Below are 17,500 nucleotides of genomic sequence, written 5' to 3'. Positions count from 1 at the left end.
GATGTTGTCTGCAAAGTGCAGTCTTTGTTTTTCAGTTTTCTTTTTATTTAAGTTAAAGATAGATTTATACAACACATTCTCAAGTGAGCAGAAAACAAAGATGACAAACAAACATACAATAAGCAAAGAAAACACAACAGTCCATGTGAAGCAGGGAACTAAGGGAGTTACAGTACAGCTGTAGAGCTTCACCTGAAATCTGTTCTATGTGGGTTTATGAACTCAATCCATCCTTTCCAACACTTATCAAAAACATCACTTTTGAGCCTCAGAGTAAATGTTAGTTTTTCCATAACAAAAATCTCATGCGTGACATTAAACCACTCTACTAATGCAGGTGAATCCTGACATATCCACTTCTTTGTTATGGCTTTTTGGCTGTCCACCAGCGTTACTCTAAACATGTACACTCTGGAAAAGCCAAGAAGTTAAGGTGGCATCTTGCCCAGATACAAGACTTGAAAACATAAATCCATCTTGATTTTTAAAACTTGTTCAACGCTCTCTCTGATTTACTTGCAGTCATTTTCAATCTCTGAACAATCCTGTCCTGGTTTACTCTCTGCATCCCACACCCTCTGCAGCATGCTGCCTGCCCTGCAAGTGCAGTCTTAAACTTGTTAATGACTCCGGACCTGATTTTGTGAATAACATGAAATCAAAACCTTGACTGATGCTTAATCTGAATCAGCTAATACTTAAGAGTTCCTGCTCACAACATCTGTTTTTAATAATGTAAATAAAAGTACTTTATTTGGACTTTCCAGTTGCATTGAAAGTTGGACTGTAACACCTTCATAGTTTAAATTCTGCTCAGTAAATTTCAGTATTTGTAGGTTTGACAGTTCTTGGATTAAGATGCCGAAGCTGTGTTATAAACCTGCTGTTTACTCTCAGATTGATGCATTCTTTGCAGGAGTTAAGCTGCTGCAAAGAGCCTGTTGGTCAAGTTTGCATGACCAACAGGCTCCTTATTGAATATCTTCATCTTCATCCTAAACATGTCTTCAGTGTGAGCCTTAAAAACATGACGTTAATAAATTCTCAGAGAAAGCGTCGCTCCTGACGTCCTGTAATAATCTCATGTCCGTAAAGCAGGAAGCTCATCCATCATGTCAGGTCACAGCAGCATCAGATCCGCCTGCCGCCCGCAGAGCTGCTGTCCTCCGCCGTCACAACCAGCGTGTACAGAGCACCGTGAAGGCCTCGCTTCCTCACTCTGCTGCTGAAATATTTAATCCAGCGCTGCTCTTTACTTTTTCATGATCCCACCCTGAGAAGAGCACGCAGGCGGCTCACATGGCCTGACACTTTGAATCAGCGCCACGGCGTCCCAGCTGTCTGCTGAGCTTCCTGCGGACGCCCCGCTCCTCCACCTGAGGAGGCTGACTGCTCTCATTTAGCCGTGATGAGGTGACGGAGGAGCTCGCAGCGAGAGACTTTGTTCTTCACGCTCGCTTTGAGAGAACACAGAGTTACTCTAATGACTCAAAATGTGACCTTAAAGTTATCAAGACTTTATGAAGCTAATGCAGAAGATCCTGAAACCTGAGTTCCTCCTTATGAAGAGAAGATGAAGCTCTGAACCTCTTCTGGTTTAAGTGACCACACTAAGGTTTTTACCACAGTGTCAACAGGGAGAGGGGGGATGAGCCGGACTACTTTATGTGGATTGGATTGATATAAGGTGTGATCCGGTTGCTTCAAGCATCGATTTTGTTGTGGCTTTGATAAATCAGAACACTCCATTCTACAGGCTTTGATTTGACATGTGATCAGGTTTTCCTTGACGTTGCGTTTGTTGTTGAGAATCACTGTTATGGGGTTTTGACCAATCAGAATCAAGTATTGAGCACAGCCGATTAGGAGTATAAAAGTAAGAAGTTACTCCAGCTAGCATGAAGTTACTGTATGACTAACCTGAGCGGTCACTTCTCTCCAGCTCCACTCTTCTGTCTTAATGTGGTCACTTCTGACTCCAAACACCAGGATGGCGATGGCCAAATACTGAATTTAGGGCAACTAAGCTTCGTCTGGATGAACAGTTGTTTTGTCTAGGTATTCGGTAAAGGGCTTCCAGGTCTTGTCAAAAGAGTTCCTTGATCCTGCAAGTGAGAATCGGATCTTCTCAAGTTGGATATGACTGAGGATCTCCCTGAGCCAGCTGTTATGGGAAGGAGGGAGCGTGTGCTTCCACCTGAACAGGATGAGGCGTCTAGCTAGTAGGGTTGTAAAGGCTAAGACATGCCGTTGGGCCGCTGAGAGGTTGGGCACTCCAGAAGGTGGGACACCAAATAGGACAGTGAGTGGGTCAGGGAGAAAGACTGTGTGAAACACTGTTCCCAGTGTACCAAAAATTTGACTCCAAAATCCTTGTAGTTGTGGGCAGGACCAGAACATATGGGAGTGATTAGCAGGTGAATTCTTGCATCTGTTACAAGTGTCATCAGTGTCCTGGTAGATTTTAGCCAGTCGAGCATTTGTGTAGTGTGCTCTGAATATAACCTTACACTGCAAGAGACCGTGTCTGGCACACAGTGAAGCTGAATGGACAAGAGCGAGGCTTTGCTCCCATTGGTCATCAGGTACAGTAATGCCAAGTTCCTGCTCCCATGTCAGTTTCAGTTTGGTTGTGGGGTCGGGGTTAAAGGAGTCGATGGCGCTGTATAATAAAGAAATGGAGCGTTTTTGAGTGGGGTCAAAGGTGAGGAAGGAGTCAATTGGGGACCCAGGTGGGTGGTTGGGAAAATGAGGATACTTTGTTTTAATAAAGTGTCTGATTTGAAGGAATTGGAAGAAGTGTGGGCCGGGGAGATTTAGTCTGGTCGACAGCTCAGAGAAGTCAGTGAATACTCCTTCCTTATACAGGTCTTTGATGTTACGTAAACCCCTGTCGTGCCATATCCGAAAAGTAGGGTCAGTAGAAGAGGGGGTAAACAAGTGGTTTTTAAAAACTGGGGCTAAGGTAGAGGGTTTTTGTATGACAAAATCAACATGTAACAGTCATATTTCTAGAGCTCAATCATCCCTACATTCAGGATCAGAATCGGGGGGGAAATTCAGGCAATACAGAGCTCTAGTAAACAGATCGTAAGGAAGTTAGATATTAATAGGAGGAATAAAATAAGATATAAATACAAATAAAATAAAATACAAATAAAATACAAATAAAATAAAATAAAAATAAAAATAAAATAAAATAAAATACAAATAAAATAAAATAAAGATCAAATAAAAATAGAATTAAAAAAAGATCAAATTAAAAAAAGATCAAATAAAATAAAGATCAAATAAAATAAAGATCAAATAAAAATAGAATAAAAAAAAGATCAAATTTAAAAAAGATCAAATAAAATAAAGATCAAATAAAATAAAGATCAAATAAAAATAGAATAAACATCAAATAAAAATAAAATAAAGATCAAATAAAATAAAGATCAAATAAAATAAAGATCAAATAAAAATAAAATAAACATTAAATAAAATAAACATCAAATAAAAATAAAATAAAGATCAAATAAAAATAAAATAAACATTAAATCAAATAAAGATCAAATAAAAATAGAATATAATAAAATAATAATAAAGTATATACAGAAGTGCAGAATAGTTAGAGTGAGCTATGTACAGAAGCGCTGGGAATGAAGGCGATATATACAAAGATGTTGAGGTGGCACGGTTATTGCACAGAGTACAGGATACTGTTCAGTTTAAATCGTATGTATTGTTTAAACCGTGATCAGCTCCTCCATCCTCCCTGCACAGAGCATTGCCGGAGCAGCTCTCACCAAATCCGATCCCCTTTGTTTAAGTATGTATGCAAACTGTCTGCTTTCATTTAGTCTGTCTTCCAGCGTTCACACTCCATATTTAAAACCTGCACCACCATTTGCATTTGGGACACAACGTGAGGCTTGTTTTCTCCTGAGCCGAGCCTAAAACAAAAACCCTAAATATGAAAGTTTGGAGGAGTTTGAGAAAGCAGGTTAAGGCCTGCATTATTAACGCAGGGAGGAACATGAAAGTGCATCCTTAACCTGAGAGTAACAGCAGAGATCAATGCATGTGCACGTTTAAAACCGTCCTAATCAGAGTCAAACCCTGCTGGTGTCTTTATTAATTGAAGAGGATTCAGGCGTGTGGTGCTTCTTCATCTCTTTATGTGTGTCACATTTAAAGCTGCACAGCCTCAACAATAACCTCGGGCTGCACAGATAAGACGTCTCACTCTGAAAAATGAGTCAATGTGCCTTTTTTAAGTGAGTCTTGTCCTCTTCCTCCCCCTCTCTGTCATCCCTTATCTCCTTCATCGATTCTTTATCTCGCCTACTCTTCTCTTTACCCTCTCTGCTCCCTTAAACTTCCTCTTCATCATCCGTCTCACTTTTATTCTCCCTCTGTCACTTTCGCTTCTGCTTTTTCACCTTTTTCCTCTCCGCCTCTTCTTTTAATATCCACCTCTCCACATCAAACTTTCTCTCTCAATCCTCCCCTCCCTCCTCTTCCTCCCCTCTTCCTCCCACTTCCACCCAGTAGACGAGGAGGAGGACGAGACGGGAGAAGAGCGGCTGCCGTCCTGCTTCGACTACGTCATGCACTTCCTCACCGTCTTCTGGAAGGTCCTGTTCGCCTGCGTCCCTCCCACCGACTACATGAACGGCTGGGCCTGCTTCGTCGTCTCCATCGCCATCATCGGCCTGCTCACGGCCGTCATCGGTGACCTGGCGTCTCACTTCGGCTGCACCATCGGCCTGAAGGACTCGGTGACCGCTGTGGTTTTCGTGGCGCTCGGTACATCCGTCCCAGGTGAGTGAGACCCAGAGGAACAGGAGGATCTGTCTTTTCTAAAGTCTCTTTTTAGTGAGACAGGCTCCTTTAAATCTCCTTAATGTTACACGGTCTCTTGTGAGATGTTTCCCTCTTTCTTTTTTAAAACCAAACATTATTAGAAAAATGAAATACAAAGATGCTACATACCACCAAACACAAAACACAAAAAACCTTACCAAATGCAGAGCATGTGATATTTATGAATCATTTCAATCAAAAAGGCCTGGACAGTGGATGACTGTTGACATACAGAGAACACTGTGTCAACTATGTAACATTAAAGAATAAAGTGACTTAGGCTTAACTTTTAAACCTGGCTTAAACTGCCCTTTCATTCCATAGTGCAAACTCCAAACTGAAGTCACCCTGAGTTAAATTAAACAAACATCAGGTACATCAGACTGATCAGGAGGCAGTCCCTCTCCTCTCTTCTCCTGGTCTTCTTTGCTGTTTTTTTATTGAACTTAAACCATTTCCAACATCCAGTTTTGACAACTCTTTGAAACCTGACTATTAACTGTCCTTTAGATAGATAGATAGATAGATAGATAGATAGATAGATAGATAGATAGATAGATAGATAGATAGATAGATAGATAGATAGATAGATAGATAGATAGATCTTTATTTGTCCTTAATAAGGAGATTTGTTGCCACCGTCTGTACAGGAATACATGTATGAATACAATAACCATAACCATCCACCCAGCCTCACAGCAATGGTGCCCCGCATCCCACAAATATACACACCAGACACATATGCACACACTGGGCACATATAAAACACACCGAACACATATGAACACACTGGACACAAATATGCACACGGACACATATAAACACACCGGACACATTACAGTGGCATTCTGTTTAGCAGTGCTATGGCCGATGGGACGAAGCTTCTGCCAAACCGGGCTCGCCTACAGTGAGGGGATCTGTACCTGCGACCGGAGGGGAGTAGTGTGAAGACTGAGTAGAGGGGGTGTTGGGGGTCCAGTGTTATAGTGCGTTTAATTCCATAAAGCAAACTCAAAACCTAAATAACTCAATAACCTAAACCAGGGGTGTCAAACTCATGTCAGTTCAGGGGCCACATACAGCCCAAGTTGATCTAAAGTGGGCCGGACCAGTAAAATCACAACATAACAACCTATAAATAATGACAACTCTAAATTTTCCCTTTGTTTTAGTGCAAAAAAGTACAAGCACATTCTGAAAATGTTCACAGTTGATGAACTATCTTTCTACAAAAACTCTTGTATTTTCTGCCATGATGAGTCTCATAGTGGGGCCGAATATTTTACTCTTTAAGCCCTGAAACCTGCTGCCAACACACCAAACACACAGGTTACCCACTCACCTGACACCGAGTGTAATGTTTACTGCAAAAGAAAAGATAGATTCTAATAATGAAGAAGGTAAAGTTGACTATTTAGTGGATCATCTTATAGTGCTCTAAAAAGTCTTTATGAATCTGAACCGGATTATGCAAACAGCAAGTAGCCTAATCTATTTCCTCACTTTGAGAAAAAAGTCCCAGGAAAAAAAGTGCCTTTCAGGTGCGCTCCGTCAACAATATAAATTAATGCGACCCCGAGAGGACAAATCTGAAATCGCAGTTACTTTAATTGAAAAATAGCAGTCTTAATGTCTTCTATGTAACCCTTTCATTTTGCAAAGTTATTCCGCGGGCCGCATTGGAACCTCTGGCGGGCCGGTTTTGGCCCGCGGGCCGCATGTTTGACACCCCTGACCTAAACTGAACAAATGTGAGGTCAATCAAACGCCAAGGAAGGCATGTCCCTCTCCTCACATGTCCAGGTCTTCTTTGCTGGGTTTTTGTACCGATCCCAGGACTCTTCAGTTCATCCCCTGAATCTAACTATGTGGCAAACTGTCAAAGAAGTGATGACACTCGACGGGCGTCACATGTTTCATGGACTGAAGGTCCTGGATCTTCCTCTCTTTGATTGAAGAATCATGTTTAGAGCTTCTTCTTCTGCAGATTCTGTTGCTTCTTGAAGCAGCTGCCATCATGAAAGCTTGTTAAATTGCCCAAGTCAGACATTTTATCCTAAAGAATCAAACATTTTGACTTAGGACAAAAATAAAAAGGTCTAAGTCACACTCTTGACATAGGCCGTTGTCCTATAGGGCATAAAGAGCAGAATCCTTTCAACTAAGGATTAAGGCGATTTCCCCCCAGAGGAGGCCAGAATCATCAAGAGATGATTTAGGCCAAAAACTAATTTTCCACAAAAAATGACTGAGGCCATTATTTTAATAGGGTGACGATATTCAAATCTGTGTATCCACCATATGTCCCTCCACTATTTCTCCTGTGCCCTGTGCATACAGGAACCTTCCCTTTCATCCCCAACCAGTCCTGTATATGATGCATATTGTGTCTTTATTGAGTCAGTCTGAGAGAATGTCCTTATATGCTTCAGTGTAAGAAGTAACTTCTGACACGCTCCGTCATCGACACAGCTGACATTCTTATTTCCTCCAAACTGACATTTCCACCCGACATGAACGATACGTCACCAAAACCTCGACTGTCAGCGGATTTATCATCAAAGGTTTCTGTGCAGCTTTCATAAATCAGCACTGCGTTCATTTTAGAGAAGACACAAAATATTATGCACAGATTATTTCCAGCCTTCCCTTTGTGGTTAGAAGTTTGTGTTCACTTCTGTGCGACCTTTGAATCACAATAAAATGACTCTGCTGCTCATTTATCTGTCAGAACTTAATATTATATAGACGTACGTTATATTTAACATTAAGCTGGCCAGTCTGCAGTAAACATGTTGACGTCATCTCATTCGTAAACACATAAACAAATCATATAAATGACCTAGCAGCTCCTCTGAGAGCTCCCTGCCCTTCCATGTGCGTACGTGGAATGCCAAATCCTGAGGTGGGGAGAGCACCTGCCCTCTCTTTCAAGTAAAGCAAAGGCAGGGAGAGCAGCAGCAAAGACTGCAGAGTACAGAACAGAGCGAGCATCAGTGAGGATACATACAGTATGACCCTGGTAGAATCAGACACAGCGTAAAGATGGAGATACTGGGACGCTGATGGCCTAGCGGTCTAAGTGCCCCACTGACAGAGGCCTTGTCGCAGAGGTCGCCGTGACCATGTCCTGCATGTCTTCCCCCACTCTCTGCTCCCCACAGATCCTGTCCCTCTTCAGCTGTCCTGTCTTAAAGGCTCAAAAGCCCAAAAGTAAAGATAGAGGATGATATGAAGACAGATAGTTTTGTGACCTGTGTATGTTTCTCTCCCCACAGACACGTTTGCCAGTAAGGTCTCAGCGGTCCAGGACACCTACGCAGACGCTTCAATCGGGAACGTGACCGGCAGCAACGCCGTCAACGTCTTCCTGGGAATCGGCGTGGCGTGGTCGGTGGCGGCCATCTACTGGCACACCAAGGGGAAGCCGTTCGTGGTGGAAGCCGGCTCGCTGGCGTTCTCCGTCACCCTCTTCACCATCTTCGCCTTCCTGGCCATCTCGGTGCTGCTTTACCGGCGCCGGGCCCACATCGGGGGAGAACTGGGCGGGCCCCGGGGACACAGACTGGCCACGTCAGCCTTCTTATTCTCCCTCTGGTTCCTTTACATCCTGTTCTCCAGTCTGGAGGCCTACTGTCATATAGAGGGCTTCTAAAGCGGACTACTAGAGAGTGAGACAAACACACACAGGGGTTTAAAGTACAACTTCAGAGGTCACAGAGTGAATTCTCACCGTGGAATTTGGTTCAGTCTTGTTTGGTATGAAAGGACAGGAGAGGTAAACCCAGGGGTTTTCTCCCAGACACCTCCCTCTCCCTCTCTCCCTCTCTCTCTCCCTCCCTCAACCCCTTCTGTAAGGACGCTTGGCGGTGTGTTTCCTGCCCTCTAGTGCCGACAGGCTGCAGGAGAGCGCCCTCCTGAGTCTGTGCGAGTGTGCTTACAGTTGGGATTGGGTCACCACCGAGTCCAGGAGACGCCGACGCCAAGGTGGGTCCTGCGTTCCACTGGAAGAGACCGCAGTCTTACACCCGGAGAGAGTTGAGTTAATCAGAGGTATATATTTTTCTCAACATCTGACGAGAACGACTTTTTTTAGAAAAATATTTTGGGGATAAAAACATGAAAATAAATCAACCAAAAAAAAAGCAAGCAACACACTCTCTCTCTCACACACACAAAGAAGAACAAAGAACTATTTTTTGATGTACGTTAAGGATTTAACAACAGATTATATCGTATATGGGAATATGTTGTGGAGTGACACTGGGACAGTTCATAGTATTTATTTTTTTTGCATAGTTTCCTAAGGAGCATTGCAGAGTTCTCAGATATCACAGGGAAGAAGAAGAAGAAGAAGAAGAAGAAGAGGAAGAGGAAGAGGAGGAGGAGGAGTGACAGTGACAGTTCATACTGGCAGACGAGTCATCCAACCCGGCGAGGAGGACGAGGCGGACACGGTCAACACGGTCAAACTGCCCTGAACATTACTTCCGTACTCTATACGTATCTATATATAATATATTTCCATATTTTCTGTATATTTTGAATATTTGTTGAGATGTGGTCACCTTCTGCTCTAACAGAGGATCGCTGTGGCTCAGTGGGAGGGCAGGGGAGGGCAGGGGAGGGGAGGGGGGGTCAAACTATATACTGGAAGATGTCTTCACATTTCTAAGAGTTCTGTATCTTGCCTAGGTAAAAGTATGTCATTGTATTTTATTTATTTACTGATAATCTTGGTCTCACTCGAGTTTTCACCTTTTTGGATCAGAAACTGGAAAAAAAAAAAAAAAAAACAAACAACGTGTTGCTGCAGAGGTCAATTCAGAGGTATTTTTTTACTCTTCCTTCCATGCACTTTGCTGTATAGTTCTATTTATGGAGACTTCTACTCGTACATGTGCAAAAAGGCCGACGTTAGAGGACCGAGCAGAGTGCCTGTGTGTGGAGGGAGGGGCGTTTTGCTGCAGCGGCCCACACCGACCGCCTGAAAAGTTTCCTTCCAGTTTCAGACGTTCTTTAAAGCTCCAGTAGTTGATTTTCAGCCACTAGGGGGCAGCAGAGCCAGCTGAGAGCACCACAATTACAGTATCACAACCATAGAGTGTATAAATAATGGACGCAGTAATGTTTTGATGATTGCTCATCATCAACATGTTTATTTCTGCTGTAAAGATCGGCTTTTTCCCATTCATGTGGATGTGACCTCCGGTACTTCCAGAGCCAGCCTCAAGCAGATCCTTGATGAACTGCAGTTTTTAGCACTTCCGCATTGGACTCATATTTTTAGACTGGAGGTTGCCGCTTGATCAGAACCTTAAAGAAGTCCCATGATTTGATGTAGCGCCCAAATCATGTAACCACAACTTCAGGGTCTGTTGAATGATGACCAAGACCTACACAGGCGTTTTATCACCTACTTACATCAAGTGTAAAGGCCCTTAAGTGCAACAAATAAGTGCCAAAAGGTGTTGGATTAGACACGTACATACTTCACCTTTAAATATCTTTTGGTGCGTTTAGTCTAAAAACTCAGCGGTCATTGTTGTAGCGTCTGAGAGCAGCAGCCGGTTTCTGATACTTCTGAATCAACCGGCGTTTTTCGGAGGAACGGTGAAGAATAACCAGACTTGACTTTCTTCTTCAAGCCCGAAGCATTGTTCCTAATACAACAAAACATCTTTGTTAGATGTTTATGTTTTATAACAGATTTTAAACCACTGCAGACTGTATTTAAGGTGTTCACGGGTGGCATCAGAGTGAGTGTGGTCCACCTGCGCAGCTCTATCTTTATTTATAAGGCACCAAATCCCAACAAATGTTATCTGAAGACTCTCTCCAAACAGAGCAGGGGCCTCATTTACAAAGACTTGCGTGGATTTCCTACTGAAACATGTTTTTGTGTTTCAAATACATGGGCCAGACATGGGCCAGACATGACCATCAAACAGGCCGGGGGGGTCTGGCACCAAGTAGTTCCTTGAGCACCTCCTCTTTTTGCATTCTTCGTACGGGATGGAAATAAAGTAGCGTTGGTTCAACACGTCGATCAAAGGCTCAAAGGTGTAGAGCAGAAAGCCTTCCACAATAAGGATGTGAGTCTCCTCCTCTTCCTTATTGTCAGACTTTGGGACGATCTCAGTATCCAGGGTGTACTGAAACATGGCGTACGCTCAAATCCAGAAAACATCTTATGCACAAAAATATCCAGATGTATGAATCTGTGCGCAAGGATCAACAGCTGTAGAAACATGCGTACGCCAGCCATGAAGTTGGCGTGAGGCTCGGCACATTTCCACGGTCATTTCACTCTTGATACGTCTGAACTTCCCCGTGAAAAAGAGCGTACACCAACGCCACGTTTTTGTGCGTACGCTCCCTTTGAACATGAGGCCCCAGGTCTAGACCGTACTCTATGTCCTATCATTAACAAAGACCCAACATCAAGACCGGATAGGATCCAGTCCCATCTTCCAGACAGGACTCAGTCTGATGTCATCTTAATCCACCATGAGCAGAGCACTTTGCAGCATTTAGCAAGTTACAGTGGCAAGGACAAACTTCCTTTAACAGGCAGAAACCTCCAGCAGGACCAGACTCATGTTAGACACACATCTGCTGCAGCTTTCTGTTCGTAGAGATTGGTGCAGCTTTCTTTTCTTGATATCACAGGACGGTTCGGTGGCAGATTTGTGTGTGGTGAGCGTAAATGCATGATTATCCATGAAGAAATTTTAATCTCTTATGTTGGAAGGAAACTCTTCAGTAAAGCTGCAGGTGTGGGCGTCGAGGCAGCAAACAGCTCCAGGTTGAAACCTGAAAGTAGCCTGATGTTATTACTGAATGCTGTTTAATCACACGACTGGTGCTTTGTTTTTAATCCAGAGAAGAAAACATTTAAACTCCCAGCAAGAGCAGCAGTCTGCAGAAAGTGTACGTCAGTAAGTGATCAGTCAATAAATCTGGCTAATTTTAAAATGACCCGAGATTACCAAAGAGGCGGGACGCAGCGTGTGTTTAAAAAACTATAAAAGTCAAAATGTAAACAAAAAAAAAGAAGTGGCAGTGACACTGTATGTCCACAAGGGGGATGTCAATCTCCAGTCCCTGTGGTTGTCCTTTTTTCTATCTCCTCCTCTTCCTCCTCCTCTTCCTCAGTGTTCTTCCTTTGTGGTGAGCAGTGTTGTACATACGTCTCGTGGCTGATCTGGATGCTCTTTTCCCGGCCCTGGACCACACCTGCTCACCCCCCACTCTGTCTCTATCTCCTACGTGTAAACACACAAACACACATACATTCGGAGTAGAGCGATGGGTCCACTGCTGCACAAAGATGGAGGCCCACTCTGAGGCAACACAAACCCCACACAGTTTTTGTACATAATTTTCAGAGTATGTTTACATAGACACAGTTAGAGGTGTCCCAGGGGGACGGGGGTGGGCGGGGTGGGGGGACGGGGGAGCATGTCGACACGACTCTCACATCTCATCTCTCTTCAGTCGCTTCATCTGAGCCAGTGCCGGTGGGAGAGTGAGGTTTTTATTCGTTTAATTCTGGGGGGTAAAGTTATCATCTTTTCTTTTTTTAAATCCTGCAGCGGGAGGGGGGGTTTCTCAGTCCTGCAGGTATTTGTGATGTCAAGGAATTGCCAGTGTTCTTGGTTTAATCTGGCCTTTAAAGGCTACTTGTGTTCTTTCCTCTTCTTTACTTTGATTTTAAAACATCGGCCTGTGTTTGTTCGTGCATGTCGCCACGCTGAAGCCCGGCTCGTGTGCACGGCAGGCGGTGATGTGGTTAGCCTTAAGAAAGGGGCGTGACTCTAAATTCTGTCTAAAAGAAAACAAAAAAAAAAAAACATGTCTTAATTCTGTAGAAGATGATTTTTCTTTTTTACACATCACCTCTCAAGGCACCAGTCTTTTTGTTTTCCTTTTCTGAAGTATCACCACACGAGGGTTGGACTCGTGGTTGATGATGAGACACGAAGGAGAGATTCATCGATGAGAAAAATACTGTTCTTTTCACTTTCTGTTTTTTGGTGTGTGTGTGTGTGTGTGTGTGTGTGTGTGTGTGTGTATCAAGAGGGGCACATTTAACTGGATGGGTATGTTTTTAACTGGCCTGCAATGAGATGTCAAAATAAAAATTTTCAAAGCTGAGTGTTTTTAAATCTACTTTTTTTATGCTTCTGGTTCATTAAGGTCACTATATTTATCTCCACCAATCAAAACTACCTGCTTTTACTTTTAGAATACTGTGTTAATGCACCTTATTCACAAAATACAGACACTAACATTTTTAGCACCTCATGAAATAATGCAAAGTGAAGCTAAAACTTAATTTTCAGGTAAATTTAACATTTAAACTGAATCATTTCAGAGCTGATATCCATCCATTCTCCCATCCCATCACTCCTCCCCAGAATTCCCTTCAAACTCCAACAAGCTCCACACAAAAACTACAATTTTCTTCTTCTCCTCTCTCTTTAATGGCAGACAGCAAGCTAAATTATAATGGAGCATACCGCCACCTACTGTACCGGAGTGTAACAGCAGGGTTTGGTACTTCCGGTTACATACTACATAATGAAAACATGAAAATAAATAACTAAATAATTAAAGAAAATTAAGCAACTAATTAATATATTTATCTAATAGTTACAACTAAATAAAAAAAAATAGTTTAAAATAAGTAAATGAATAACAAAAATAAATCAATAAGTAATTAATTAAATAACTAAATAAATTCCAGACTACAATTATGACTTTCTTCTTGTAAATTTGCAACTTTAATCAATAAATGTAGTTTATTTCTCAGTAAAGGTGGACCTAATACTGCATCATATCACATGTTTGTTTGGTAGAGGTGAATTTAACATTTTTTGAATATCACTTTGTATATTTTTGAAGGATGTTACCTTGTATTTTTGAGGCTTTAGATTTTAGAAGGCTTACATACTCAAACTAGAATTAAATTAAATTAAATTAAATTAAAAAAAATAGAAATTGGACGTAGAGTGGAATTGCATTGCTCCCTCAATGAAAACATGAAAAATAAATAACAAAATAATTTTAAAAAATTAAGCAACTATGTAATATGTGTAAATATATAATAGTAACACATAAATAAATAAATACATACAACAATAATAATTAATTTAAAGTAAATGAATACAAAAATAAATCAACAACAAATCCAAATTAATTAATACAAATTAAATAACTAAATAAATTCCAGACTACAATTATGACTTCCCTCTCGTAAATTTTCAACTTTAATCAATACATATAATTTGATTTCTTCCTAAAGGTGGACCTAATCCTGCATCATATCACACGTTTGTTAGGTAAGGTTAATGAGTAAGTTTTTTTAATTTCACTTTGTATATTTTTAAAGAATGTTTACCTTGTATTTTTGAGGTTTTATATTTTTAGAAGTCTAACATAATCAAACAAAACTCAAACTAGAATTTAAAAAATGAAAATGAAATTGAAGAAACTCAAAAATTGTGGAATTCTATTTCGTCTTCATGCCTCACTTTAAACATAACTCAGTTTATTGTACTTGTTTTGTCTTCTCCTCCTTAAATTCAGCTTCTAGAGGCAGTCATCTTTTCTTTTCTGTCTTTTCTAAACAGGTTTTTATTTCCCATCTCTGCAGAATAACATAAAAACGTCAGAGTGGATAGGCTCATGGATGATCTTTATTTATTTCTAGGAGCTGCACACATGGAATCTAACTTGAGTTGATATTTTATTCCTCCCTGTCTCCATGTTTGTATTGTTTTTGGTTTTTGAAGGGGGTCACTGACTCAAATAAAGGAGACCCACAGGAGAGGGAAACGCCTCCTTGTTGGTGTTTGACGCTCACGCAGAGGGAGGGAGAGACGTGGCTGACGCGTCTGCGCACCAATAGGAAGCCGGGGATGATTCGCACGTTGGCTCAATTGGCTTAAACTAAAGAGCTCTGCGTCTGAAGGCTTCCTGCCATGATTGGGAAGGATCGAGAAAAACATCCAGCAGGAGTGTTTGATGGCAGCCTGCGGGGTCTGAAGGCAGGCGATGCAGCAGAATGGCGCTCCCACCATCACGCAGTGTTTGTGTGCGGGATTAGCCCCTACTTAGTGTGTGTGTGTCGGTGAGTGTGTGTGTGTGTGCGTGTGTGTGTTTCGGTGAGTGTGTGTGCAGACGCAGGACGCAGGGCGCAGCGAGACGCCAGTCAGGTGGACGCGCCTGCAGTGATCCAGGTCGCCCCTATGGATCGCGTCCATGGATGTCTTCAAACCCTCTTTGGACACCAGTTTGAGTCCTCAGGTTTGTGTCCCCTCGTCCGAAGAAGCAGAGGCAGATGTGTTCCGCTGGCCCACCCCGGAGGGGGGCAGCAGCGCCGCGTCGGACCCGGTCCCTGCCGGCGCACCAGGATTCTGGACCGCCGTGTTCGACTATGAGGCGACTGCAGAGGATGAGCTCAGCCTGCGGAGGGGGGACCTGGTGGAGGTCCTGTCCAAAGACTCCCTGGTGTCCGGGGATGAGGGCTGGTGGACCGGCATGATAGCAGACCGGGTCGGCATCTTCCCCTCTAATTATGTGAGGAACGGCATACCGGAGGAGATCCGGGACACCCCGGAGCAGCAGTACTCTGTGCCTCCACTGCACCGTGAGTATCCCATTGTGCTACATACCTGAGCTAATCATATCAGACTCACTGGAACACAGACCAGGACCTGTGTTTGGTTTGGTCCAGAAGGCCACGCAAGCAGACTGCTGTGTCATGGCACGCGCTCTGCTCCCTCCTCCTACTGGCCTACAATCAGTCCTGGTCCCAGAAACCTCTCAGCATCAGGACCATTTCTCATCTCACTGCCTGTCAAACACAGAGCCAGCTGCGGTCAGTAATGCACCCGCCTCTGTACTCAGATTACAATACACAGTGTGCTGCAGGGAGGACTTCCAGCAGAGGAGTGCATGCAGCCCCTCCACAAACATGCAGCCTCATCATTAGATGTTAAATCACCTTCCTGCTGTCCTCTAAGGCATGCATGGACTTCTGATGCTTTCAGCTCATTAGGTAAACTGCGCTTGCAAGATAAAGACAGAAAGCGTCTGCAGCTGAATGTGCAGCCTGTGAGGCCTCAGACGGATCCAGTAAGCAGAATGAAGTGCAGCTACATGCAGGGTACAAAGAGAACTCAGTCCTGCTTCTTAGTGGTCTTTGTGCAAATGCATGATCTGCAGCAGAAGAACCCATTAACCTTTACAGATATGAACACATCTCATATCAGTACAGTAGCATGAGCAGGGTGATAGATGAGGGTCTCTGGGTGGTCCATGCAGGCTCAGCTGCCTTTGTTGGCGTTCCTGTCATCACTCTCAGCAGCAGCTGGCCTACTTTCGCACAGCAGCAGCATCACACCTGAAATATTCATCAAGGTCAGTCTGCCTAACAGACTGTTAGGAATCCTCAACACGAGAGACACAAAGACTCCTGATCCATCCTCGGGTGAGTCTTCACTTCACTCGAAGAGGGAAGGGGTCTTCTTTCCTCGGAACACCCCGGTCTGACTTAAAGACAGATGCTCCTCCGTGAGGAAGCAGGAGGGGGGTCCTCAGTAGATCCTGTATTTGGGGCAGCAGGGTGGCTTAGTGGAAACATCCCACATCTGACTGACCTGGTTTTCAGATCCGTGTTACCAAGATCTGACTCACTGAAGAGTAAAACTGTGAATCCAAAAAAGCTCCAGATGCACCGACCCTGAGCTCAGCGTGATGTCCTTCAGAGGGTGTGTGCAGGAATCTAATGAATCCATGAAGAAGACAGATAAACAGGAAAGGAAGTCCAGTGTAGAAATTATGAAGTTAAGTCTGTAAGTTTCAGCGTTATCTGATTTTCAGTCCAGAACTTACTCTTCACTTGAGCTGAATCTGGAGGTCTGCAGATGTCAGATACTTCTCTCTCAGACCGTCTTATGTGGAGCGACACGGAGAGCAACATGCAAGAGACCACATCATGTGCTGTAGTTCAGCAGCATGCTCCCTTCAGAGGTGTGTCACCAGGATGCTGCTATCCACTTTTGGACAAGCGGCAACCTCCGGTCTAAAGTCTGAGTCCAATGTGGAAGTGTTAAAAACTGCAGTTCATCGAGGATCCGCTTGAGGCTGGCTCCAGAAGTACAGGAAACCACATACACACCAATTCAAAGAAGCCGATCTTTACAGCAGAAATAAACATGTTTACATCCTGGTTCAAAAGACGAGTGGAGTCTGGATGGCTCATTTCTCGATCGGAGGGTGAATTTTTTTCTAACACAGCAATTTCAAAGATATTGAGATTACTAGTCTTCCAATGAGAGGCACAGCTGACTTGATTGACAGGCGGGAACACTGTAGCTGTTGGCGAGGAGGCTGAAACCCCGCCTCTTTACGTCACAATCGCTCGACAGCAGCAATATGGCTGCCGCCGCCGACTGGCCTCAAAACAGAGCTTCAGAAACAGATGATGACGTCACGGATACTACGTCCATATTTTATACAGTCTATGCTTTTGGACCATGTTGCCTTTATTGGATAGTAAAGCTGAGCGTGGAGAATGACATGCAGTGAACTGTCATGGCAGGGAGTTGAACCATCAACTGCTGCAGTGAGGATTAAAGCC

At 43.3% G+C, this 17,500-nt stretch overlaps 2 protein-coding genes across 3 annotated transcripts in view; both read left to right on the top strand.

Annotated features, from left to right (window-relative positions):
* Positions 1-9,435, top strand: part of slc8a3 (solute carrier family 8 member 3) — a 178,776-nt gene extending 169,341 nt beyond the window's left edge. For both annotated transcript variants that reach the window (XM_034675506.1, XM_034675505.1), the window contains 2 exons: positions 4,537-4,806; positions 8,127-9,435. In XM_034675506.1, the coding sequence (XP_034531397.1) occupies positions 4,537-4,806; positions 8,127-8,503 (647 nt within the window). In that variant the 3' untranslated portion in view covers positions 8,504-9,435. The remainder of the gene's footprint in view (positions 1-4,536; positions 4,807-8,126) is intronic.
* A 5,286-nt stretch (positions 9,436-14,721) lies between these two features.
* The window catches only part of map3k9 (mitogen-activated protein kinase kinase kinase 9), an 11,764-nt gene continuing 8,985 nt past the window's right edge, over positions 14,722-17,500 (top strand). Inside the window, exon 1 of the mRNA XM_034675488.1 lies at positions 14,722-15,505. Within this exon, the coding sequence (XP_034531379.1) occupies positions 15,118-15,505 (388 nt within the window). The 5' untranslated portion in view covers positions 14,722-15,117. The remainder of the gene's footprint in view (positions 15,506-17,500) is intronic.

Source organism: Notolabrus celidotus, chromosome 22 (assembly GCF_009762535.1).
Source record: "Notolabrus celidotus isolate fNotCel1 chromosome 22, fNotCel1.pri, whole genome shotgun sequence".
Lineage (NCBI taxonomy): Eukaryota > Metazoa > Chordata > Actinopteri > Labriformes > Labridae > Notolabrus > Notolabrus celidotus.
Note: the sequence above shows the minus strand (reverse complement) of the source record. Positions and strands in the feature narration are given on the sequence as shown.